The following is a 25,723-nucleotide window of genomic DNA, read 5'->3' as shown; positions in this document are numbered from 1 at the left end:
TTGTAGAATTAGTGATTTCCTTTACAGAAATTGCACGGCTGCTCTGTCTGCTTTCGTGGTCAGTTTCAAGATTTTTTTTCCTTTTTTCCTTTTTTTTTATTTTTTAATTTTTTTTGTGTGAGGTAGCTTAAAACCAGGGAAGTTTGAGATTGGACCCTAAAACTTCCTTTGTCTTGGTTTGGAAAAAAAATAAGGTTATAACAAACCGAGAAAGGGATGAAGTGAAGAGGAAGTGGTAGAATGCTAGAAATTCCTATACATAGAAAAAAAAATAAACAAAGCTCAGATCAATGTGTACTTTCCAACAAATTTTTTATATCAATTGATGTTAAAAAATACAGACTTGTTTTACAATAATAGCACCATTTTTGTTGTATTTTACACAGTACTCCTGCTGATGATAAACACGGGGGGAGAAAGATTGGTTATACCTGTACTGGGACATCCGTTTTGTAAGGAGGGGCCGTCACACCTGCCAGTTAGATTCCCACCTCCACCTGACCCAACAAGCGGTCTTACAGGAAGACAATAAATAAATAACACTGATTTTTATTTCGCAGTCTGCCCAGTGATGGCTTTAGAACTAGCCAATAGTCCAAAATGTAAGCGTGTGGCTGTTTGGCAATGTGGGGAGCGAGTCACCCGTTCAGTGCAGAAGTCATACAAGTGATTGGAAAGTACGCAGGTCCTTGGGGGGGGTGGGTTGGTTTGGTTTTTTTAATGGAATCGGACTGGGTTTAAAAGAAGTCGTTTTTACAAGAAGCAGACTGGCCCAACGTCAACACCAAACTCCTGCTCGGCTCCACCAATGTCCATAGGTGCAATATCAGTGATGGGCAGGCGCGAGGTCTTCTGCGATCGGTATTCAATGACGGTCTTGCCCCATTTGCCAGTGTGTTTCTGGGGAGAGAAAACCACACCAGGGATTACTAGACACTGCGACCGCCATCAACACTGGCTCAGGAGCGGATTCGCTGTCTGGGCGGGTTGGAATGGTACACCCACGTTCTCGGGGTCGCTACGCCGGCATTCGCGTAGACAGCCCCATGGCCAGGAGGGGCCATAGAGCAGCCATTTCCAAACGCTGGTTCCTCGTGAAATGCTGTGACCCACAATCATGTGACGAGTGTAGGCTGAGGCTGGAGCTTGGGGGTGCAGGAGGGGGCTCCAGCTTTGGGGGGGGCCAGGAGGTGCATATGCTGGGAGGGGGAGGAGCAGACCCCCAGTGTAGATGGATTTACACTGCGAGGAGGGGGAGAAGCAGACCCCCCCCCCAGGTGGATTTACACAAAGGAAGGAGGAGCAGACACCCCCCCCTCCCCAGGTGGATTTACACTGCGAGGAGGGGGAGGAGCAGACCCCGGTGTAGGTGGATTTACACTGAGAGGAGGGGGAGGAGCAGACCCAGGTGTAGGTGGATTTACGCTGCGAGGAGGGGGAGGAGCAGACCCAGGTGTAGGTGGATTTACACTGCGAGGAGGGGGAGGAGCAGACCCAGGTGTAGGTGGATTTACGCTGCGAGGAGGGGGAGGAGCAGACCCAGGTGTAGGTGGATTTACACTGAGAGGAGGGGGAGGAGCAGACCGGTGTAGGTGGATTTACACTGCGAGGAGGGGGAGGAGCAGACCCAGGTGTAGGTGGATTTACACTGCGAGGAGGGGGAGGAGCAGACCCAGGTGTAGGTGGATTTACACTGCGAGGAGGGGGAGGAGCAGACCCAGGTGTAGGTGGATTTACACTGCGAGGAGGGGGAGGAGCAGACCCAGGTGTAGGTGGATTTACGCTGCGAGGAGGGGGAGGAGCAGACCGGTGTAGGTGGATTTACACTGCGAGGAGGGGGAGGAGCAGACCCAGGTGTAAGTGGATTTACACTGCGAGGAGGGGGAGGAGCAGACCCAGGTGTAGGTGGATTTACACTGCGAGGAGGGGGAGGAGCAGACCCAGGTGTAGGTGGATTTATACTGCGAGGAGGGGGAGGAGCAGACCCCGGTGTAGGTGGATTTACACTGCGAGGAGGGGGAGGAGCAGACCCAGGTGTAGGTGGATTTACGCTGCGAGGAGGGGGAGGAGCAGACCCCGGTGTAGGTGGATTTACACTGCGAGGAGGGGGAGGAGCAGACCCAGGTGTAGGTGGATTTACACTGCGAGGAGGGGGAGGAGCAGACCCCGGTGTAGGTGGATTTACGCTGCGAGGAGGGGGAGGAGCAGACCCCGGTGTAGGTGGATTTACACTGCGAGGAGGGGGAGGAGCAGACCCCGGTGTAGGTGGATTTACACTGCGAGGAGGGGGAGGAGCAGACCCCGGTGTAGGTGGATTTACGCTGCGAGGAGGGGGAGGAGCAGACCCAGGTGTAGGTGGATTTACGCTGCGAGGAGGGGGAGGAGCAGACCCAGGTGTAGGTGGATTTACACTGCGAGGAGGGGGAGGAGCAGACCCCGGTGTAGGTGGATTTACACTGCGAGGAGGGGGAGGAGCAGACCCAGGTGTAGGTGGATTTACACTGCGAGGAGGGGGAGGAGCAGACCCAGGTGTAGGTGGATTTACACTGCGAGGAGGGGGAGGAGCAGACCCAGGTGTAGGTGGATTTACACTGCGAGGAGGGGGAGGAGCAGACCCAGGTGTAGGTGGATTTACACTGCGAGGAGGGGAAGGAGCAGACCCAGGTGTAGGTGGATTTACGCTGCGAGGAGGGGGAGGAGCAGACCCAGGTATAGGTGGATTTACGCTGCGAGGAGGGGGAGGAGCAGACCCAGGTGTAGGTGGATTTACGCTGCGAGGAGGGGGAGGAGCAGACCCCGGTGTAGGTGGATTTACGCTGCGAGGAGGGGGAGGAGCAGACCCAGGTATAGGTGGATTTACACTGCGAGGAGGGGGAGGAGCAGACCCAGGTGTAGGTGGATTTACACTGCGAGGAGGGGGAGGAGCAGACCCAGGTGTAGGTGGATTTACACTGCGAGGAGGGGGAGGAGCAGACCGGTGTAGGTGGATTTACACTGCGAGGAGGGGGAGGAGCAGACCCCGGTGTAGGTGGATTTACACTGCGAGGAGGGGGAGGAGCAGACCCAGGTGTAGGTGGATTTACGCTGCGAGGAGGGGGAGGAGCAGACCCAGGTGTAGGTGGATTTACACTGAGAGGAGGGGGAGGAGCAGACCCAGGTGTAGGTGGATTTACGCTGCGAGGAGGGGGAGGAGCAGACCCAGGTGTAGGTGGATTTACGCTGCGAGGAGGGGGAGGAGCAGACCCAGGTGTAGGTGGATTTACGCTGCGAGGAGGGGGAGGAGCAGACCCAGGTGTAGGTGGATTTACACTGCGAGGAGGGGGAGGAGCAGACCCAGGTGTAGGTGGATTTACGCTGCGAGGAGGGGGAGGAGCAGACCCAGGTGTAGGTGGATTTACACTGAGAGGAGGGGAAGGAGCAGACCCAGGTGTAGGTGGATTTACACTGCGAGGAGGGGGAGGAGCAGACCCAGGTGTAGGTGGATTTACACTGCGAGGAGGGGGAGGAGCAGACCCAGGTGTAGGTGGATTTACACTGCGAGGAGGGGGAGGAGCAGACCCAGGTGTAGGTGGATTTACGCTGCGAGGAGGGGGAGGAGCAGACCCAGGTGTAGGTGGATTTACACTGCGAGGAGGGGGAGGAGCAGACCCAGGTGTAGGTGGATTTACGCTGCGAGGAGGGGGAGGAGCAGACCCAGGTATAGGTGGATTTACGCTGCGAGGAGGGGGAGGAGCAGACCCAGGTATAGGTGGATTTACACTGCGAGGAGGGGGAGGAGCAGACCCAGGTGTAGGTGGATTTACACTGCGAGGAGGGGAAGGAGCAGACCCAGGTGTAGGTGGATTTACGCTGCGAGGAGGGGGAGGAGCAGACCCAGGTGTAGGTGGATTTACACTGCGAGGAGGGGGAGGAGCAGACCCAGGTGTAGGTGGATTTACGCTGCGAGGAGGGGGAGGAGCAGACCCAGGTGTAGGTGGATTTACACTGCGAGGAGGGGGAGGAGCAGACCCAGGTGTAGGTGGATTTACACTGCGAGGAGGGGGAGGAGCAGACCCAGGTGTAGGTGGATTTACACTGCGAGGAGGGGGAGGAGCAGACCCAGGTATAGGTGGATTTACACTGCGAGGAGGGGGAGGAGCAGACCCCGGTGTAGGTGGATTTACACTGCGAGGAGGGGGAGGAGCAGACCCAGGTGTAGGTGGATTTACGCTGCGAGGAGGGGGAGGAGCAGACCCCGGTGTAGGTGGATTTACACTGCGAGGAGGGGGAGGAGCAGACCCAGGTGTAGGTGGATTTACACTGCGAGGAGGGGAAGGAGCAGACCCAGGTGTAGGTGGATTTACGCTGCGAGGAGGGGGAGGAGCAGACCCAGGTGTAGGTGGATTTACACTGCGAGGAGGGGGAGGAGCAGACCCCGGTGTAGGTGGATTTACACTGCGAGGAGGGGGAGGAGCAGACCCAGGTATAGGTGGATTTACGCTGCGAGGAGGGGGAGGAGCAGACCCAGGTGTAGGTGGATTTACACTGCGAGGAGGGGGAGGAGCAGACCCCGGTGTAGGTGGATTTACACTGCGAGGAGGGGGAGGAGCAGACCCAGGTGTAGGTGGATTTACACTGCGAGGAGGGGGAGGAGCAGACCCAGGTATAGGTGGATTTACGCTGCGAGGAGGGGGAGGAGCAGACCCAGGTGTAGGTGGATTTACGCTGCGAGGAGGGGGAGGAGCAGACCCAGGTGTAGGTGGATTTACGCTGCGAGGAGGGGGAGGAGCAGACCCAGGTGTAGGTGGATTTACACTGCGAGGAGGGGGAGGAGCAGACCCAGGTGTAGGTGGATTTACACTGCGAGGAGGGGGAGGAGCAGACCCAGGTGTAGGTGGATTTACGCTGAGAGGAGGGGGAGGAGCAGACCCAGGTGTAGGTGGATTTACGCTGCGAGGAGGGGGAGGAGCAGACCCAGGTGTAGGTGGATTTACGCTGCGAGGAGGGGGAGGAGCAGACCCAGGTGTAGGTGGATTTACACTGCGAGGAGGGGAAGGAGCAGACCCAGGTGTAAGTGGATTTACACTGCGAGGAGGGGGAGGAGCAGACCCCGGTGTAGGTGGATTTACGCTGCGAGGAGGGGGAGGAGCAGACCCAGGTGTAAGTGGATTTACACTGCGAGGAGGGGGAGGAGCAGACCCAGGTGTAGGTGGATTTACGCTGCGAGGAGGGGGAGGAGCAGACCCAGGTGTAGGTGGATTTACACTGCGAGGAGGGGGAGGAGCAGACCCAGGTGTAGGTGGATTTACGCTGCGAGGAGGGGGAGGAGCAGACCCAGGTGTAGGTGGATTTACACTGCGAGGAGGGGGAGGAGCAGACCCAGGTGTAGGTGGATTTACGCTGCGAGGAGGGGGAGGAGCAGACCCAGGTGTAGGTGGATTTACGCTGCGAGGAGGGGGAGGAGCAGACCCAGGTGTAGGTGGATTTACGCTGCGAGGAGGGGGAGGAGCAGACCCCGGTGTAGGTGGATTTACGCTGCGAGGAGGGGGAGGAGCAGACTCAGGTGTAGGTGGATTTACACTGCGAGGAGGGGGAGGAGCAGACCCAGGTATAGGTGGATTTACGCTGCGAGGAGGGGGAGGAGCAGACCCAGGTGTAGGTGGATTTACGCTGCGAGGAGGGGGAGGAGCAGACTCAGGTGTAGGTGGATTTACACTGCGAGGAGGGGGAGGAGCAGACCCAGGTGTAGGTGGATTTACACTGCGAGGAGGGGGAGGAGCAGACCCAGGTGTAGGTGGATTTACGCTGCGAGGAGGGGGAGGAGCAGACCCAGGTGTAGGTGGATTTACGCTGCGAGGAGGGGGAGGAGCAGACCCAGGTGTAGGTGGATTTACGCTGCGAGGAGGGGGAGGAGCAGACCCAGGTGTAGGTGGATTTACCCTGCGAGGAGGGGGAGGAGCAGACCCAGGTGTAGGTGGATTTACACTGCGAGGAGGGGGAGGAGCAGACCCAGGTGTAGGTGGATTTACACTGCGAGGAGGGGGAGGAGCAGACCCAGGTGTAGGTGGATTTACGCTGCGAGGAGGGGGAGGAGCAGACCCAGGTGTAGGTGGATTTACACTGCGAGGATGGGGAGGAGCAGACCCAGGTGTAGGTGGATTTACACTGAGAGGAGGGGGAGGAGCAGACCCAGGTGTAGGTGGATTTACACTGCGAGGAGGGGGAGGAGCAGACCCAGGTGTAGGTGGATTTACGCTGCGAGGAGGGGGAGGAGCAGACCCAGGTGTAGGTGGATTTACGCTGCGAGGAGGGGGAGGAGCAGACCCCGGTGTAGGTGGATTTACGCTGCGAGGAGGGGGAGGAGCAGACCCAGGTGTAGGTGGATTTACGCTGCGAGGAGGGGGAGGAGCAGACCCAGGTGTAGGTGGATTTACGCTGCGAGGCGGGGGAGGAGCAGACCCAGGTGTAGGTGGATTTACGCTGCGAGGAGGGGGAGGAGCAGACCCAGGTGTAGGTGGATTTACGCTGCGAGGCGGGGGAGGAGCAGACCCAGGTGTAGGTGGATTTACACTGCGAGGAGGGGGAGGAGCAGACCCAGGTGTAGGTGGATTTACGCTGCGAGGAGGGGGAGGAGCAGACCCAGGTGTAGGTGGATTTACGCTGCGAGGAGGGGGAGGAGCAGACCCCGGTGTAGGTGGATTTACACTGCGAGGAGGGGGAGGAGCAGACCCAGGTGTAGGTGGATTTACGCTGCGAGGAGGGGGAGGAGCAGACCCAGGTGTAGGTGGATTTACGCTGCGAGGCGGGGGAGGAGCAGACCCAGGTGTAGGTGGATTTACGCTGCGAGGAGGGGGAGGAGCAGACCCAGGTGTAGGTGGATTTACGCTGCGAGGAGGGGGAGGAGCAGACCCAGGTGTAGGTGGATTTACGCTGCGAGGAGGGGGAGGAGCAGACCCAGGTGTAGGTGGATTTACGCTGCGAGGAGGGGGAGGAGCAGACCCAGGTGTAGGTGGATTTACGCTGCGAGGAGGGGGAGTTGTGCTGGTGGAGTTGTGCCCCTCGCCCCAAACAACGTCCCCCCGTCGCTTGGCACTAGGGAGGATTTCACATCCCGCCAAAAGAGCCCACCCTGCATGTCCCTTGCTGTGTGTAGGTGGATTTACACTGAGCCCCCAGCTCAGTCTCCGCCAAACAAGTGCACCAAATCGCCGTGCTTGAAAATTTTGCTCCTAAACAATCCCCAGGGCCGCAATTGCCCCATGAACCGGGGCACTGACACCCACTGGCCCAGCAGCTGAGCGCACGATGGCTCGCGAGCCCTTTGCAGCTGCCCCGCAGGAGACGCGGCTTACCGTGCAGCCATCCGCCAGGGCGCTGTATGTGAAGCGGCTGTTGCCCTCGGCCCTGATCTCGACGTCGTTGGCTCCCTGGATCAGGATGGCTTTCTTCAGGTTGCCAGCCGCCTCGTCCATGTAGGCGATGCTGTTCTTGCAGTGGTAGGTTATGTTCTGGGAGCCTTCGGTGGACAGGAGGCGCAGGAAGGTCATCTGGATGTTGGCAGTATTAGGGGCGAGGTTGTCATCTCCATAGCTGAACTGGAAGGGGAGACCAAGAGGGTTAGCAAGGCCGGGTAGCCAGGGGCTCGCGTGGCAGGTAAAGGCACCCTCAGCTATGTCCAAGACACCGTCCTTCCCACTGGCCTGGGTACCCCCGTTCCTGGGCACCTGCGAAAGCCCAGCCGGTTATGCGGAGATTCAGACCATTGGCATGAACTGGCAGCAGTTAACACGTTCTAAATCGTGATGCCCCGCGCGCTAGAGGCCAAAGGCACCTGAAAGTGAAGCATGGAGAAGCCACGGTGCAGCGGGTCTGAACGAGACGGGAAAGTGCTGGAATAGGGACGTGCGAGTTCTCAGCCGCGCCATGGCCACGCAGCATGTTGCCACAAACATTCCCCTCGCCAAGGGCTCCCTCCCTAATAGCGCAGATCCCTCTTGCCTCCTTTGGGCATAAAGCACCAGACTGTCCAAGGGCTTTAGGTGCCTAGCACCCGGCCATGCCTTTAGTAATCTGCCTTTTCCTGTTCCGCTAACTGGCCTGCTGCAGCGCGGGCGCGGCATGGAAGGAGCAGGATTTCCTTTGCCGCTTTCGCGCTGCTGCCGACACGGCTCCCCCCTTCCCCGGGGCCGTGTGGCTGGTTACATCAGCATGTGCGCAATGCACAGACGTTCAGATTTGCTGCATGTTTTTCCTCCTTTGTGTGTGTGTGTGGGGGGGGGAGGGGTCAGTCCATGCAGGTTCGCATGCAATGGAAAAGCCGCTTGAGTCTTGAGCCTGTATTTTCAGACCCCGAGGACGGCGGAGGGGGTTACGTTTATGGGGCACCCACACAGCGCCATGGCACAGACGCGTGATGTCCAGAGGGCAGGTGCTCAGCACGCAGATCGCCACTCGCGTTGGTGCTGCTAAACAAACTGAGCTGGCTCTCGCGGGGAAGAAAAGGGCTCCCCCTCGGAATAGGAGCCAGCGCGCCCGAACGCCCCCGAGAGGCCAACGGCCTGTTCCTTTGACACATCAACCCCAGCCACGTACGTGGAAGCCGCCATTGATGGTCTCTCCAAACCAAATGTGCTTCTTGTCCTTGGTCTTGCTGGTCCACCAGTTCTTCCTGGGCACGCTGGACGGGTTGGGATAGACGCACGTTTCGCCCGTCTCCATGTTACAGAAAACCTTCATGGCGTCCAGGGTGCAGCCCTGGTTGGGGTCGATCCAGTAGTCGCCTGCAGTGGTGGAACGCGCAGAGGTTAGCGGCGCCGCGCGCTGGTGGGTGCAGGACTGGCGGGTGGTGTGTCGGGCGGGGGAGCAGAGGATGGGCTAGGTCAGGAATACGGGGCATGCACAGCAGGAATAGGACAGCAGGCAGGTGGCAGGTCAGTGTGAGGTGCACCAGCATTGGCAGGGGGAATCCCAGGGCGGGAGCAGTGGGTGGGAGCTGGAGAGGAGCCGTGGGGCGGAGCGCCGGTGGAGGAGCAGGGGGGCGCGCGAGCAGGTGCTGGAGAAGAGCCGTGGGGTAGAGCGCCAGCGGAGGAGCAGGGGGGCGCGCGGGCGGGCGCTGGAGAAGAGCCGTGGGGCAGAGCGCCGGCGGAGGAGCAGGGGGGCGCGCGAGCAGGTGCTGGAGAAGAGCCGTGGGGCAGAGTGCCAGCGGAGGAGCAGGGGGGCGCACGGGCGGGCGCTGGAGAAGAGCCGTGGGGCAGAGCGCCGGCAGAGGAGCAGGGGGGCGCGCGGGCGGGTGCTGGAAAGGAGCCGTGGGGCGGAGCGCTGGTGGAGGAACGGGGGCGCGTGAGCAGGCGCTGGAGAGCAGCTGTGGGGCAGAGCGCCGGCGGAGGAGCAGGGGGGCGCGCGGGCGGGTGCTGGAAAGGAGCCGTGGGGCGGAGCGCTGGTGGAGGAACAGGGGGGCGCGTGAGCAGGCGCTGGAGAGCAGCTGTGGGGCAGAGCGCCGGCGGAGGAGCAGGGGGGCGCGTGCAGACGGGCGCGGGGTCGGCAGTGGAGCCATGCCCACGAGAAGCCGAGGCCTGGGAGAGCCGGGCCCACCACTCACCGCTCTTCCACTCGGGGTGGCAGAGCTGCAGGTCCCGGCAGGTCCGGGCCGGGTTCTTCCTGGAGCCCTCGGGGCTGCGGATGCTTTCGATCTGGCTGTTGAGGGATTTCAGCGTGGCGTCCACCTCGGCGTCGTGCTGCCGCAGGTCGCTGGCGGCCTCGTCCGCTCGCATGTAGCGCATGGGGTCAGGGCCTTTCTCCACCTGGCCCAGCCCGGCGAAGGCCGACATGTCGATGCCAGGGCCTGGGGGGCCGGGTGGTCCAGGGGGGCCAGGGTTTCCAGGGGGGCCCTGCAGCGGGAGGGGAAAGACAAGAGCTTCGTTTCGAACTCGGAGCCAAGCTCCTTGCTGCTGCGATTCCCTTTTGCACCCCCACTCACCAGACCCCCCCAAGCTGACTAACGGATTGACCGTCTCCTGCTGCTCCTCGGCCAGGAGATTTCACCGGGACAGCCAGCGCGAGGGAGTCGCGGGGGGCGGACTTGGGTGATAGAGCCACTGGGGAGCAGGGGAGGGTAACGGAGCCGCTGAGGGGAGAGACGGCGGGGGAAGAGCGTTGCGGGGGCAGGCGGGAGTGACTGCGGGAAAAGGCGGAAATAGAGCCGCCTGGGGTGCAGCGGGGTGCTGGAGCCACTCGGGGCAGAACAGGCTGATCGACCTGCTCAGGGTGGATTGGGGAGATTGGAGCAGGCCCGGGATGATGGCGCCCAGGTGAGTAAGGCCCTGCCGCGGCTCCGCAGGACGGGCCACGCCGGTGGTGGCGCACGGGGCCGGCGGCTCTCGAGGGGCCCGGTACTTACAGCAGGTCCAGTTTCGCCACTACGGCCGCGAGGCCCGGGAGGACCAATGGGACCAGGCATGCCGTTAGAACCGTCTTTGCCAGAGGGGCCCACGGGGCCTGGGGGGCCCTAGGAGAGAGTCACAAGGAGGCGGTGAGAGCCAGGCCGTGCAAGGATCAAGTGCGCACTCAAAGGGCAGCCGGGCGAAGTCCTAACATAATGGACAGGGCACCCAGGCGACTCCCCCGCTCCCTCTGCCATGGCCACGGAGAACCCGACTGCATGGCTGGCAGAGACTGACCTCGGTGCACATGCTAAGGAGAATCTCCTCCAGCTGCCAGCGCTACGGGGACCATGACACACAGAACAGCAGAGGGCGTGTGTGTGTGCAAATCGCTTACACTGGAAGCACAAACGCCTTTGCCCAGCTTACGAAAGTCTCCCTTGAGTTTCCTGTGCTTGAAGCTGGATGGGACTAGAACCCGGGGTCCTGTGGATGGATCTTTCGCACTTTGCTCGGCTCGGCCGAGTGCGCGACTCCTCGCGCCCCCTGCGCTACCCTCCCGCGGGCCGGACACTGGACTTACCCTGGGGCCAGACGGGCCAGAAGGGCCGGTAGCTCCTTGATCTCCAGATGAACCCTAAGGGGGTGGAAACAGAACCACGGGGTCGTCTCTCAGCATCTGGGCAGCTTCCAGCGGGGAGGGGGACCCCGGCCACACAGGGGGTCCCCCAGGCCGGGGGCCGAGGCATGAGCAGCCCAGTTCCACGCAAGGCCTGGCCAAGAGAGGCCCAAGGCCAGGGGCTGCGGCACGGCCACCATGGGGGCTGGTAAGTCCCATTCCAGGGGGTCCCGCTGAGCCCAGAGCCCCCCGCTCCCCTCCCCCGCGCGGCATGGCCTGGGCCGAGTCCCCTGCCGAGGTGCAAACTTACGGGAGGCCCAGGAAGACCCTGCAGCCCAGTGAAGCCGCGGTGACCCTTCAGCCCTCGCTCGCCGGCCTCGCCGGCCTCGCCCTTGTCCCCGCGCGGCCCCTGCGGCCCCTGGCCAGGAGAGAAGAGCGGTTAGCCGGGCGCAGGGTGTGGTCCAGCCCGGCGGGCACGGCGCTCGGCGAGGGCGCACAACACACGGCAGGGAGTGACCCGCTCTGGCACACACCGCACTGCACACAACACACGGCAGGGTGTGACCCGCTCTGGCACACACCACACTGCACACAACACACGGCAGGGTGTGACCCGCTCTGGCACACACCACACTGCACACAACACACGGCAGGGTGTGACCCGCTCTGGCACACACCACACTGCACACAACACACGGCAGGGAGTGACCCGCTCTGGCATACACCACACTGCACACAACACACGGCAGGGAGTGACCCACTCTGGCACACACCACACTTCACACAACACACAGCAGGGTGTGACCCGCTCTGGCACACACCACACTGCACACAACACACGGCAGGGTGTGACCCGCTCTGGCACACACCACACTGCACACAACACACGGCAGGGTGTGACCCGCTCTGGCATACACCGCACTGCACACAACACACGGCAGGGAGTGACCCGCTCTGGCACACACCGCACTGCACACAACACACGGCAGGGAGTGACCCGCTCTGGCACACACCACACTGCACACAACACATGGCAGGGAGTGACCCGCTCTGGCACACACCACACTGCACACAACACACGGCAGGGTGTGACCCGCTCTGGCACACACCACACTGCACACAACACACGGCAGGGTGTGACCCACTCTGGCACACACCACACTTCACACAACACACAGCAGGGTGTGATCCGGCCCGGCACACAACACACTGCACACAACACACGGCAGGGAGTGACCCGCTCTGGCACACACCGCACTGCACACAACACACGGCAGGGTGTGACCCGCTCTGGCATACACCGCACTGCACACAACACACGGCAGGGAGTGACCCGCTCTGGCACACACCGCACTGCACACAACACACGGCAGGGAGTGACCCGCTCTGGCACACACCACACTGCACACAACACACGGCAGGGTGTGACCCGCTCTGGCACACACCACACTGCACACAACACACGGCAGGGTGTGACCCGCTCTGGCACACACCACACTGCACACAACACACGGCAGGGTGTGATCCGGCCCGGCACACAACACACTGCACACAACACACGGCAGGGTGTGACCCGCTCTGGCACACACCACACTGCACACAACACACGGCAGGGTGTGACCCGCTCTGGCACACACCACACTGCACACAACACACGGCAGGGTGTGATCCGGCCCGGCACACAACACACTGCACACAACACACGGCAGGGTGTGACCCGCTCTGGCACACACCACACTGCACACAACACATGGCAGGGTGTGACCCGGCCCGGCACACAACACACTGCACACAACACACGGCAGGGTGTGACCCGCCCCGGCAGGCCTGGCACACAACACACTGCACACAACACACGGCAGGGTGTGACCCGGCCCGGCAGGCCTGGCACACGGCGAGGGCACACACAAACACACCGCAGGGCGTCCCACGCAGCGGGCGCAGTGCCCGTCCAGCCCCGGTTCCCCAGCACCACGCTGGAACAGACCCCCCCGGGGAGCAGACGGGAGCCCCCGGACACGCTGGGCACCGGGCCGAGGGCACTTACCGGCATGCCGCGTGCGCCTGCAGGGCCGGAGGGGCCCATGGGGCCTTGAGCGCCCTGGAACAAGACACAGGCGGGTTAGACGAGCCACCCGCGCCGAGGGGCTGCCGCGGCTCCGGCCAAAGGGCTGAGCCCATTCCCGGCCTCCCGCACCAGAGCAGCCGGGCTGAGTCCTGCCCGACGCGCCCCGGGACTCCCCCAGAGGCCCTGAGGGAAACGCCCCGTCGGGCTCTCCCGGCCCGGGCTAGTGTGTCGGGTGGATTCCTCCCCGGTGCGTGTGTCCAGCGCCAGCTCCCGGCCGTGGCCTCGCTCAGCTGGGCCCGAGCCGGAGTCCAGTGTTCGCTCCCCGGACGGTACGTCTGGACTGACCGAGTCCCGCCTGGGCCGGGCCGACTAGCCGCACGAGTGGGCGGGGAAGTGGGACAGGCCGGCTGGGTCTCTGGGGCTGAAACCAGCCCCCGCCCGCCCCCGACCTCCATGCTCCCTCCTGACAGCAGCGCCGGCCCACCGCTGCTCTCGGACATCGATACCTCGCCGGGGCACTGGCGGGAAGGGCTCCGAACACACGGCAGCGTCTCCGAGCGCTCAGCTCTCCGCCCGCACCGCGCTGGTTCCCTCCCCCACCCTGAATCCCGAACCCTCGGGTCGACTCTCAAACAGCCAGCGCCCTGCCCTCCCTGGGAGACGACTCGCCCCGGAGGGGCACTTACAGAATCTCCTCTGTCTCCCTGTTTGCCCGTTGGACCGACAGGGCCCGGGGAGCCAGGAGGGCCAGGAGCACCCGGGGAGCCGACAGCACCAGTCTCGCCACGATCGCCCTGCCAGGAGACAGACACGGCGGTTAGGGTCGGCCACGCTCCCGGCTGTGCACCGCTCCCTCCCCCGGGGCATCTCTGGCCTGCGCTCTGCCGGGACGGAGCGGCCAAGCACCCAGGCCAGGTTTGGACAGGAGCACGAAGCCCCCAGCGCTGCACGATGCGGCCTGGGGGGTCATTCAGCCACCGGCCAAGCGCAGACAGGAGCAAGCCGGGGTGCTAGGCATGGCCTCCATCTGACCCTGCGCCCGGCAGCCACACGGCACGGCCAGGCCGGAAGGGAACGAGCCACCGAGAGCAGCAGCCTCTGAGACCCCCAAACCCGGGACCCTGCGTCCGGAGAACGGAGATGAGTGTGGGGGCCCCCAGCTCACCTTCACGCCAGCGGACCCATCTCTGCCGGGGGGGCCGTCCGATCCGGGGGTGCCCTGGGAGGGAGGAGAGGAGGGGAGTTAGGCCTGGAGGTGGCAGACCCGGCAAAGGAGCTGGAGGAACAAAGCTTCCCGGGCGAGAACCAGAGAGGCCACGTTCCCGGCTCTCCCTGGCGGAGGCGGGTCTGGGTGACGCCAGGAATCGAGTCCGCACGCGCCGATCTCCAGCCACCGCCATGGGCACGGGCTGAGGCTGAGAGGAGGCGCCCACGGCCGACCCGCCTCCCCTCGTGTCCAGGCTGCTGGCCTGCCGCGTTGCGCTGGGTGCTCACCTCGCGCCCAGGTTCACCAGACGGCCCAGTCAGACCGGGGGGGCCCACGGGCCCAGGGGGGCCTCTGTCGCCGGCACCTCCGGGGGCTCCTTGTTTGCCAGGCTCACCCTGAAACGGAAAATCCCGGGGGCTGATTTCCACGCGGTACACGGGCCGCCTCTGCTCAGCCGCTCGCCCTGCGGGGTCCTGGGCGTTCCCCCGCCGAGCCCACCGCCTCGGGCCCGACTCGGCGAGAGAAACGTTCCCCTGCCCGCAGGGCTGGGTGCTGCAGCAGGGTCGCCGGGGGGAGCCGACGGCCGACATAACGGCTCCTTCCCGGGGAGGGTCTGACGGTTTGGTCGCCGCCTGGCGCGCGAAGGGCTCTGCGGGGGGCTGCTCGGAGCCAGGCCGGCAAGGCGGTTTCTGGACACCGCACGGGGCCTTTGGCCACAGGTTTGTTCATGAAAGTCGTCTGCTTTCGACTGCCAACGTTTGACGTTTCCCGCCGAACGCCCAGCGCCCCACCCCCGCCAGAGATGGGTCAGGGCTGGCTCCGGCCTGGAAAACGCATTGTCAGCGGGGGAGCAACTGGCCTTCCCGCGGCGCCTGGGCGGGCGACGGACTTTCACACAGGCCAGCCCCTGGGCTGTGCTAACCCCTCCAGGGCTTCTCAGCACCTCCCTCATCAGCCCCCGGGGGCGAGAGGACTGGGCGGTGCTGCAGTGACGTCAGCGGCACCGGGCCGGCAAGCGGGGTGCACGGTGCGGCTGCTCCGTGTCGCACGAGGCGCCAGGCGCTGGAGAATGGGGGCCTAGGACCGTAATGGTGACCCCCAGGCAGCTAAAAGCCGGGGAGCTTTGGAAGCACGTGAACAGAAGTCCCTCTGGGTCAGGCCAAAGGGCCCCGTCTGCCAGCAGCGGCCAACGCCAGGAGCCCCAGAGGGAGGGAACAGAGCGGGGACTCATCACGCGCCCTTTGGCAAACCGAGGCTGGGCCCCAGCCCTGCCCAGCACTGCTGGGTCTGTCCTCCACGAAGCCACGGACACCTGTGCTGCAGCGCCAGGCCCAGGCATTGCTGAGCTCCCTGACGAACGCACACGGCCCTTCCAATTACTCGCACGCCCCGCAATGGGACTAGTCGTGCAAATGTCGTGCTGTCCCTTTGCACGGGGTGTTTCAGCCGCTGTCGTCCCCAGGCCATAGCCCAGCCTGGAATCTCCATGATTTGCAAGGGGGTGGGGAAGCAGGGCAGAGTTAAGGACGTTTGTGGGACCTTAACGCTGAATTCCCTGCCTTAGCAATGGTGAACTGTTTTAAACTACACTGTCCCAAAAAGGGTCCTTTGGTTCAAATTCCCTCTGATCTCCATGTGTCTGTCTTATCCCCCTCGTCCATGGGCTTTTGACTCGGGCGCCAGGAATGGCTCCAGGCGTTTCACGTTCAACCTCCCTGTCTCTCTGGCTAGACAGATGTCTGGCAGCATCCTCTGTGCTCACGAGGGCTCGGCCTCAGCCCGGGGCCCTGCAGAAGAGTCTTGCTGGAGGTTTCCAGGAAACACAGTGATGCTGAACTCCCGCTACCCCCCAGGCGGCAAAGCCCCGTCACAGAGAGCAGGCGAACGTCACCCAGGCTAGTCGCCGGAGCGGGGGGCGTGTCTTAGGGTTAAGGCTGTGACCGTTTCACTGTCCTGGCTTCACCAGAACTGGCCCCAGCAAACCCGGCTCCCCCTTTTATTACGGCCTCCTGGGCCCTGATTGGTCCTGCCAGCAGCTGCTCATGCGAGGCCTCTCTAGGCAACCCCTGGAGGACTGGACTCGATGCTCCTCCCTTCCAACGTGACACCTTTTCAAGGCAGGTGCCCCAGGGCAGCGAGATAAGAGCCCAGGCCCCGGGTCTGCCCCAGCCCGCTCGCTGGCCGTGCAAGGCCCTTCAGCGCCGGGGCCCGGGGGCTGGGTTTGGCCTCCGGGGTAAAGCTACTTACGGATGGGCCGGGCAGCCCCGGGAAGCCTCTCTCGCCGCGCTGGCCGGGGAGACCGACGATCCCTCGCTGGCCTGCCAAGCCCTGAGGACCGGGCGGCCCGTCGGGCCCCTGGAAAACAGACCCGGGGTAAAACCCAGCAGCGGCTTCACGACTAACGTGCAGCCAAAGCCCGGCAACGGGCAGGTGAACTCACCGGCGGGCCGTCTTCCCCGGACTCTCCCTTCTCGCCAGGGGCCCCGGCAGGGCCTTGGAGCCCAGGGTCACCAGCACGGCCTGGAGGGCCCCCGTCACCACGAGCACCCTTGGGACCATCTTTACCAGAAGCACCTGGCGGGCCAGGCGGGCCGGGGTTACCCTAGAGGAGACGCACAAGGGCTGGTTGAGAACGGGGACGTTCCTCTACCCGGGCCCAGGCAATTCTCTCCCAATGCCTCACGGCCGAGCAGTTCGGTGCCAGGGGCCGTCCGGGCCCCCGAGACGCCGCCTGTGCCAACGACTCGCCGCAAGGCGCTCACTAGCCCCCCCACCTCCCCCCGCCCCAGACCGACGGCCCCGCGGCTACTTCACACGTGGCACCTGGTTCCCTTAGACAAAGCTCAGTGGGTCGCCCCAGGGAGGGGGCAGACCCGCCAGGTCCCGGGAAAGGTGGGGGGGGACCCTGGGTGGAGGAGGCGGGGCCGGGCCGCCCAGACTATGCCCCGCCCCTCAGCACCGCCCAGACCGCACTGCCGGGAACCACGTGGGGATCTGCGGAGTCCCGGCCCCTGGACCGCTGGGCGCTGGAGGAGCTGCCCTCTTTGCTGCCTCCTGGTCCCAGCAGAAATTTGTTTGGGGGGAATCCGAGCTACGGAAAATGGGGCCAGGGCCGGAGCTCCCTGGCTCATCCGTAAGGAACGTGGGCAGCGCGTCTGGCTGGAGGCTCCGTTCTCTGGTCCCTCGGAGCCCTGGGCAGCGAGGACACGCCAGGAGCGCGGGGCAGCCGGCCTAGGGCCAGCTCCCCGGCCGTGGCCGGTGCCGGCTGCTCCGAGGACGGGGCAGGAAGCGCTGCGGAGGGACAAGCCCACGGGGGGGCTGGCCTGCCAGAGCCCAGAGAGCAGCCCTGCCGCGGACGCCGCTGAACGTACGTTAGGGCCGGGGGGGCCGACACGTCCTGCAGAGCCGGGGAATCCGGTGACTCCCTGCGTGAGGAGAGAAACGGGTGAGCAGAGCGGGCCGCGAGCGACGGGGGGTGCCCCCAGAGCCCAGGCTGGCACCAGCACAGCCTGGGCCCCTTCCCCTGGGCCCCTTCCAAGGAGGGGTGCCCTGCCCTCCGGCCAGCACGGCGCTGACGCTCCACGAGCAGCCCTGGCTCATCCCCCCGGCCCCACGGAGCCCCTGCCCGGTACTTACCGGTGGTCCCTGTGCCCCTCGGGCTCCCTTGGGGCCAGTCACACCCGTGGGCCCCTGAGAAGGAGAGAGAAGCCGGTTACACCCGCAGGGGCCCCAGGAACTCGGCCGCTGGGCTGGGCAGCGGGACTGGTCCTTGGTGCCAATGGGCGGGGGTTTGTCTTACGGCGGCCAGCCCCCCCCGACCCTAATGTCCCCGCCTGCGGCTCTACGGGCCATGCCCCCTACAGGGCGCCCTTCCCCACGGGGCACTTCATGCGGGACATGCCCCGGGGCGGCAGGGAGGGACCCTGGCCCTGGCTTAGGGGGAGGGGGCCTCTTCCCGCCCGCCAAGCTCCTCGGGGGGGTGGCAAGGGAGCAGCTGCCCTGTCCCCGGGTGAGCGTCCGTGGCCGGGACCCCAGGAGGCGCTCGCCACGGAGCTGAAAGCAGCTGGCTCCCAGCTCAGGCCGCGGAGCCGACTCGGTCTCCCTGCACCTCCCCGCGGGGCAGCGCGGGCTTGGCCACCCCGGAAGGGCGCTGCCGCCGAGGGGCCATTGGCAGGAATCTGCCCCGCTCCTGGGCCGGCCCTGGGGGTTTGGTCCAAACCCCTCCCCCAGGAAAGGGCCAATCGGGGTGTGGGGGCGCTGGGCTCCCGCCCGCTGGGGTAAGTCAGCGCAGCCCCCGAAACGCCCAGGGCCTGCCCCGGTGTCACCGCCGGCCCGGGGTCCCCGAAATCCCTCCTGCACTGCGGGGGCTGGGCAGGGGCGAGGGGCTGGCGAGTCCTGCGCCCAGAGGGAGGGGCCGGACCCACACTCGCGCTTCTGGTCCAGAGCCCGGGTCTGCCCCACAGCAAATGGCCAGTGACCAGCAAAACCTGGGGCCTTTCTTGGGCTCCTATTCCCCAGGCCTGTTCCCCACTGGCCAGCCCCATCCCCTCCCCCCTTCCTCCCTGGCCAGCCCCATCCCCTCACCCCTTCCTCTCTGGCCAGCCCCATCCCCTCCCCCCTCCCCCCTTCCTCCCTGGCCAGCCCCATCCCCTCCCCCCTTCCTCTCTGGCCAGCCCCATCCCCTCCCCCCTCCCCCCTTCCTCTCTGGCCAGCCCCATCCCCTCCCCCCTTCCTCCCTGGCCAGCCCCATCCCCTCCCCCCTTCCTCCCTGGCCAGCCCCATCCCCTCCCCCGTTCCTCTCTGGCCAGCCCCCTTGCTCCTCCCTGGCCAGCCCCATCCCCTCCCCCCTTCCTCCCTGGCCAGCCCCATCCCCTCCCCCCTTCCTCCCTGGCCAGCCCCCTTGCTCCTCCCTGGACAGCCCCATCCCCTCACCCCTTCCTCTCTGGCCAGTCCCATCCCCTCCCCCCTTCCTCTCTGGCCAGCCCCATCCCCTCCCCCGTTCCTCTCTGGCCAGCCCCATCCCCTCCCCCCTTCCTCCCTGGCCAGCCCCATCCCCTCCCCCCTTCCTCCCTGGCCAGCCCCCTTGCTCCTCCCTAGCCAGCCCCATCCCCTCACCCCTTCCTCTCTGGCCAGTCCCATCCCCTCCCCCCTTCCTCTCTGGCCAGCCCCCTTGTTCCTCCCTGGCCAGTCCCATCCCCTCCCCCGTTCCTCTCTGGCCAGCTCCCCCCCCCACTTCCTCTCTGGCCAGCTCCCCCCCACTTCCTCTCTGGCCAGCTCCCCCCCACTTCCTCTCTGGCCAGTCCCCTCTCCAGGCTGCTTTCCCAGCAGGGGGGGGGATCGGGACGTTGCTTTACCCACCTGTGGGCCAGGCGCGCCGGAAGGTCCCTGTGGACCTGGGGCCCCAGCGTCTCCCTTCTGGCCGGATTCTCCCTGTTCGCCTTTCGTGCCGGGCTGGCCGTCAGCGCCCTGCGTCGGAGAAGAGCGAAAGCAGCCGGGTGAGCGGTGACCCGGGAGCCAGGTGCCCAGGGCGGGGCACATGGCCCCCTCGTCTCTTCAGGAACATGCACGTCGGGGGGGGGGGGGGGGTTGGGAACCCGGAGCACGAAGCTCCGCAGCCGCAGCTACTCACGGGAGGTCCAGCAAATCCAGCAGGGCCCGGGGCACCTGGCTCCCCACGATCGCCCTGGAACACACGGCTGGGTGAGACGGGGGCGCACGCAGGAACCACCCCGCCTGGGCCACACGCTCCATGGGCCTGCGCTCGTCCATTTCAGGATCCCCCGCGCCTCCCCCAGCTCACTGGGACCCCTCCCCCACTTGGGGTGCGCCTGACTCTGAAGGGCCCCCCCAGCCTCGCTCCGGGAGCGGGGCGCTGGCTGTGATCCCCACCTCTCCGCAGCGGGGCAGCTGGCCAACTCCCCTGGGGGGTGTCCGGCTTGAGGGGGACACAGGGCTGGGTCTTAACGAGCCAAGGCCGGAGCCCTCGGTCGCTGCGATCCAGCCTGGACCCTCCGCTCCCGCTCACCTTCGGGCATCACACTTACCGGGGCGCCGCGGGTGCCGGCAGCACCAGATGGGCCGGGGGGACCCAACTCGCCCTAGGCAGGAAGAAAGAGGGAAGAGCTGGAGGCTGCGGCTGGCCAGGCTGTGGAGCGCCCGGGACTCGCTCCAGCCTCGTCCGGCCGCCCCGGGGTGCTCCGAGCCTGCGTCTGGCCACAGTGCCCCGGGGGATTTCTGAGCAGTGGCCGTTGCCAGCCGCTGGGCACCGGGGGAACCGGGGGGGCAGCGGCTCCTCCCAGCTCCCGTGGCGCAGAAAGCGGAGTGCAGCCCTCGCTAGCGTCCTGCGCGGCCCCCGCACGTGGGGCAGGGCCGGGTGAGGTCCCAGCCGACAAGGCCTGGCTGCGGGGAGGGTGTGACTGTCCTGCCCCTTCCCCAGGGAGGAGGGGACAACGCTCCCGCCCACCGTCACCCCCACAAGGGGGAAAACCCCCTCCCTGCAAACGAACGGGGCACCCCCGCCTGCACCCTCCGCTCCGCCACCCAAACTCTGCAGCGCTGGTGCTGCCTCCTCCCGCTAGACCCCAGCGTGCACCCGGCGCCCCTGCCCCCCAGGCCCCCAGCACTGAGCCCTTCCCCCTGCCAGCACCTCACCTCTGTCCGCCGTCCAGCCCTCGAAGCCACGCCCAGGTTTCAAGCTCCACCCACAGTCTCAAGCCCCTCCCCCAGCTCCAAGACCCACCTCCCCCAGCCCGCTCCGGCTTTCCCAGGTGACTCGCTCCCCCATATCCCTCCCACATTCGAGTGTCTGGACTCCTCCCCCACCCCCAGCACGCAGCCCCCCCTTGCATTGGCTCAGCTTATGGCCTGACGCCCCGCCCACATGCCAAGGCCCCTCCCACAACCCAGCTGACCTTCCCAGCTGGGGCATCTGCCTGCCCTGGAGTGTGAGCAACGCCGAGCCCCCCCGCTCCCAGCCAGGCGTCACGCAGGGCTCCTGGGTTCTTACCTTCTCGCCGTTGGGGCCAGCAGGGCCAGGGGGGCCAATGGGACCTGTCAGACCCTAGGAAGAGGGAGAGGAGGGTGAGCAGGTGGCCGTGAGAAGCAGCTGCTGGTTGTGTGAGCGGGAGCCTGGGGGTGGGTTAGGATCCGAGCCGGGACTCAGAGCTCCCGGGGCACAGGGCGCCGTGTCCCAAAGCCCTAGGGATCGGTCTGAAACCCTCCACCTGCTACAGCCGGACTGCCTCCCAGCTACAGCCTGACATTTCCACTGCAACAGCCCTCTGCCCGCTATACTGCTGCAACCACTAGTACAGTCAGACTGTTGCAACCTTCTGCCGGCTATGCCGCTACAGCCAGACTGCTACAGCCCTCTGCCTGCTATGCTGCTACAACCACTGGTACAGTCAGACTGCTACAACCTTCTGCCAGCTACACTGCTACAGCCAGACTGCTACAGCCCTCTGCCAGCCATGCTGCTACAATCAGACTGCTACAGTCAGACTGCTACAGCCCTCTGCCTGCTATGCTGCTACAGCCAGATTGCTACAGCCCTCTGCCCGCTATACTGCTGCAACCACTAGTACAGTCAGACTGCTACAACCTTCTGCCAGCTACACTGCTACAGCTCTCTGCCAGCCATGCTGCTACAATCAGACTGCTACAGTCAGACTGCTATGACCTTCTGCCAGCTACGCTACTACAGCCAGACTGCTATCACCCTCTGCCGGCTACGCTGCTACAGCCAGACTGCTACGGCTTTCTCATTGCTAATCAGCGCTTGGCCTGTAAGCTCCCTGCAACAGCCCTGCCTGAAGGCTACAGCTCTTTGACAGTTGTTGCACTGCACTGATCCGATGCCTGACCAAGACAGCTCGTCCCCTGATGCTTGTAGTGCTCTGCTGGTCTCCACCTAGTTGTAGTTTCCACCCTGCAGCGTCTCTCCCCGGGGCCCCCTGCTCCTGTAGCAGGCCAGGCAGGCGGCCGGGCTATTGCACGTTAACTCAGTCCCCGCGACCGCTTTCCGCTCTACTCACTCTTCCGCCGTCCTTGCCGGGAGCTCCCTCCGGGCCTTTCTCACCGATGTCGCCCTGGGGGAGGAGGTCAGAGACGTTAGTCCCCAGCCAGCCGGGTGGCTGACCCATCGCAGGGCAATGGTGGCCTGTGAGCCCCGCCCCCATCGCGCCCCGGAGCAGGCAGCAAAGATCCCAGAATCCAGGGCGAGACCCAGCGGCGGCTTGCACGGCTTGATTGGCAGCTGCTGTGGGGACCTCAGATCCTCCTCTTCCCGTGTGTCACAGCCCCCAGAGACCCAGGTCCCTGCCCGGCCGGGGATGGCAGAGGGATCCCGCAGCCGATCTCGTGTCCTCCGGCCTGCGGGCTGAGCTCTCTGCATGGTCGACGTCCTGGAGGCAGATCCAGTCCGTGCTGTGCGGGTCCCCCCTTGCCAATCCCCCTGCCGCTCCCTGGAGCCATGGGCCAGCTCCCCGTGTCTACGGAGCCCGCGATGGCCTCCCTGGCTCTCGCCCGCCGGGCCCAGCCCCACCTTGGTGCCCTGTGCAACGCCTGACCCCGTGGAAGGCGCCACTCACCCGGTCTCCCTTGGGTCCGCCGATGCCAGCTGCTCCCCTCTCGCCCGGCATCCCCTGCAGACCGGGGGGACCTTGGGCCCCGTTGGGGCCGGCCGGACCAGTCGCACCCTAGAGCGGAGAAGCACAACTCTGTCACCGCGCGGCCCAGTGTGTCCAGACGTGGAGGGAGCTGCTGTCCCCCATCGCTCGGCTGGGGGGCGAGCACGGTGATTCTCCACGTCTCACGCCGGGACCCTCTGGCTCTCGCGGGACGCCCTCCCCGCCAGCGACGCGGGAAAGGCCGGGGGTCACAACGCCGACTCCCTGTGGAATTCCAGCGGCCGAGCCGGGGCCTTTCCCTCCGGCTGGGCTGGGGAAGAGCCAGACCCACCTGCGGCTGTAAGCGCAGCCAGAGGGAGGGCTGGGTGGGGAGAGCCGCCTGGGGGCGGAGGCTGGCCCAGCAAGTGAGCGAGGCCGGGTGAGTCCCAGGCAAACCGCGGGGGCACGTTCCCACAAAGGGCAGGTCGGCTGCCTCAGGGTCCGTCCCTTTGGGGCCTTTTCACACACGATGCCCACAAGGCCTGCAGCTGCTGAGTTACTTTTCCTGGCCCCTCTCAGGGTCGGACTCACAGAGGATGCCAGCCGGGGACAGTGGGAAGCCGGAGCCAAGGACCAGCTCTCCCAGCGGGAGGCAGCAGCAGGTGCCGAAAGCTTCACGGTGACCCAGCCGCGGGTGACACACGGGGACCTACCTTGGGTCCGTCGGTACCAGGCGTCCCGGGTAGCCCTCGAGGGCCCTGCAGACCTTGAGACCCCGCAGAGCCACGTTCACCTGGGAAGCCACGTTCGCCCTGGCGGGGAAAGAGACACCATCAGGGAGACGTCACAGCTGGGGCCTGGCCGGGGCGGTTTGATCACATGGTGCATCCTGGTATCGTGCCCCATTGCGACAGGGTGGCTCGGGGCTGCCACGCTGTAGCGGGCGGCTGCCACATCCCACCCCAGAGGTGGCTGCATATCAGCGCCGGGTGCATGTTCTCTAGCAGCTGCCCATTAGACACCCTGCGATCACCTGGAAGGTGCTGTAGAAATAATGGGGGTTCAACAGGGCGCCCACAGGTAATACACCTAGTAACAGCCGTGCAGTGTCCAGCGCAGTGCAGGGCCGTCACTAGTGCATCTGGGTACTACCGTAATACACCTAGTAACAGCCATGCAGTGTCCAGCGCAGTGCAGGGCCGTCACTAGTGCATCTGGGTACTACCGTAATACACCTAGTAACAGCCGTGCAGTGTCCAGCGCAGTGCAGGGCCGTCACTAGTGCATCTGGACACTACCGTAATACACCTAGTAACAGCCATGCAGTGTCCAGCGCAGTGCAGGGCCGTCACTAGTGCATCTGGGCACTACCGTAATACACCTAGTAACAGCCATGCAGTGTCCAGCGCAGTGCAGGGCCGTCACTAGTGCATCTGGGCACTACCGTAATACACCTAGTAACAGCCGTGCAGTGTCCAGCGCAGTGCAGGGCCGTCACTAGTGCATCTGGGCACTACCGTAATACACCTAGTAACAGCCATGCAGTGTCCAGCGCAGTGCAGGGCCGTCACTAGTGCATCTGGACACTACCGTAATACACCTAGTAACAGCCATGCAGTGTCCAGCGCAGTGCAGGGCTGTCACTAGTGCATCTGGGCACTACCGTAATACACCTAGTAACAGCCATGCAGTGTCCAGCGCAGTGCAGGGCCGTCACTAGTGCATCTGGGCACTACCGTAATACACCTAGTAACAGCCGTGCAGTGTCCAGCGCAGTGCAGGGCCGTCACTAGTGCATCTGGGCACTACCGTAATACACCTAGTAACAGCCATGCAGTGTCCAGCGCAGTGCAGGGCCGTCACTAGTGCATCTGGACACTACCGTAATACACCTAGTAACAGCCATGCAGTGTCCAGCGCAGTGCAGGGCCGTCACTAGTGCATCTGGGCACTACCGTAATACACCTAGTAACAGACGTGCAGTGTCCAGCGCAGTGCAGGGCCGTCACTAGTGCATCTGGGCACTACCGTAATACACCTAGTAACAGCCATGCAGTGTCCAGCGCAGTGCAGGGCCGTCACTAGTGCATCTGGACACTACTGTAATACACCTAGTAACAGCCATGCAGTGTCCAGCGCAGTGCAGGGCCGTCACTAGTGCATCTGGACACTATTGTAATAAACCTAGTAACAGCCGTGCAGTGTCCAGCGCAGTGCAGGGCCGTCACTAGTGCATCTGGACACTACCGTAATACACCTAGTAACAGCCATGCGGTGTCCAGCGCAGTGCAGGGCCGTCACTAGTGCATCTGGACACTACCGTAATACACCTAGTAACAGCCATGCGGTGTCCAGCGCAGTGCAGGGCCGTCACTAGTGCATCTGGGCACTACTGTAATACACCTAGTAACAGCCATGCAGTGTCCAGCGCAGTGCAGGGCCGTCACTAGTGCATCTGGGCACCACCGTAATACACCTAGTAACAGACGTGCAGCGTCCAGTGCAGTGCAGAGCTGTCACCAGTGCGCCTATGCACTACCGTAATACACCTAGTAACTAATAGCGCCTTGTCCCACGACTGGGGTTCCCAAGCGATACCGTAATACACATAAGAAGTAGCAATAATAATGTACAGCACCTAGCACAACAGTGTCCCGATTCATGACCGGGGTTCTCTGGCATTACCGTAATATATCTAATAAATACCACACAGCACCTCGCGCCGGGACTCCGGGCCCATGACAGGTGCCTTGGTGCTGCCTAACAAACAACAATAACCCAGCTGCCGAGCTGTCCGCTCAGCGCCCCGGAGCATGATGGGTACTTACCCTGGGACCCACGAGTCCTGGGGTGCCAGCTTCACCG

The 25,723-nt window shown here is 64.3% G+C and overlaps 1 protein-coding gene across 1 annotated transcript; it reads right to left on the bottom strand.

Annotated features, from left to right (window-relative positions):
- Positions 1–295: 295 nt before the first annotated feature.
- On the bottom strand, positions 296–25,723 carry LOC142818891 (uncharacterized). The gene is made up of 23 exons (XM_075901591.1): positions 25,687–25,723; positions 23,572–23,670; positions 22,841–22,948; positions 22,286–22,339; positions 21,259–21,312; positions 20,297–20,350; positions 19,882–19,935; positions 19,611–19,718; positions 17,889–17,942; positions 17,624–17,677; positions 16,693–16,854; positions 16,500–16,607; positions 14,540–14,647; positions 14,211–14,264; positions 13,732–13,839; positions 13,025–13,078; positions 11,288–11,395; positions 10,942–10,995; positions 10,376–10,483; positions 9,578–9,866; positions 8,572–8,759; positions 7,332–7,574; positions 296–900 (listed from the first exon to the last, which is right to left on the bottom strand). Exons 3-23 carry the CDS (start codon positions 22,889–22,891, stop codon positions 754–756), a joined length of 2,214 nt encoding a protein of 737 aa, XP_075757706.1. The 5' UTR covers positions 22,892–22,948; positions 23,572–23,670; positions 25,687–25,723; the 3' UTR covers positions 296–753.

Source organism: Pelodiscus sinensis, chromosome 19 (assembly GCF_049634645.1).
Source record: "Pelodiscus sinensis isolate JC-2024 chromosome 19, ASM4963464v1, whole genome shotgun sequence".
Lineage (NCBI taxonomy): Eukaryota > Metazoa > Chordata > Testudines > Trionychidae > Pelodiscus > Pelodiscus sinensis.
Note: the sequence above shows the minus strand (reverse complement) of the source record. Positions and strands in the feature narration are given on the sequence as shown.

Excerpts from the sequence above, each read along its gene's own strand:
- LOC142818891 (XM_075901591.1), bottom strand. The coding sequence starts at position 22,891 with ATGCCGGGCGAGAGGGGAGCAGCTGGCATCGGCGGACCCAAGGGAGAC. Across the intron at positions 13,079-13,731 it reads AGGGAGACAGAGGAGATTCT|GGCGCTCAAGGCCCCATGGG; the intron begins GTAAGTGCCCCT and ends GTCTTGTTCCAG. Across the intron at positions 8,760-9,577 it reads CCACCCCGAGTGGAAGAGCG|GCGACTACTGGATCGACCCC; the intron begins GTGAGTGGTGGG and ends CCACCACTGCAG.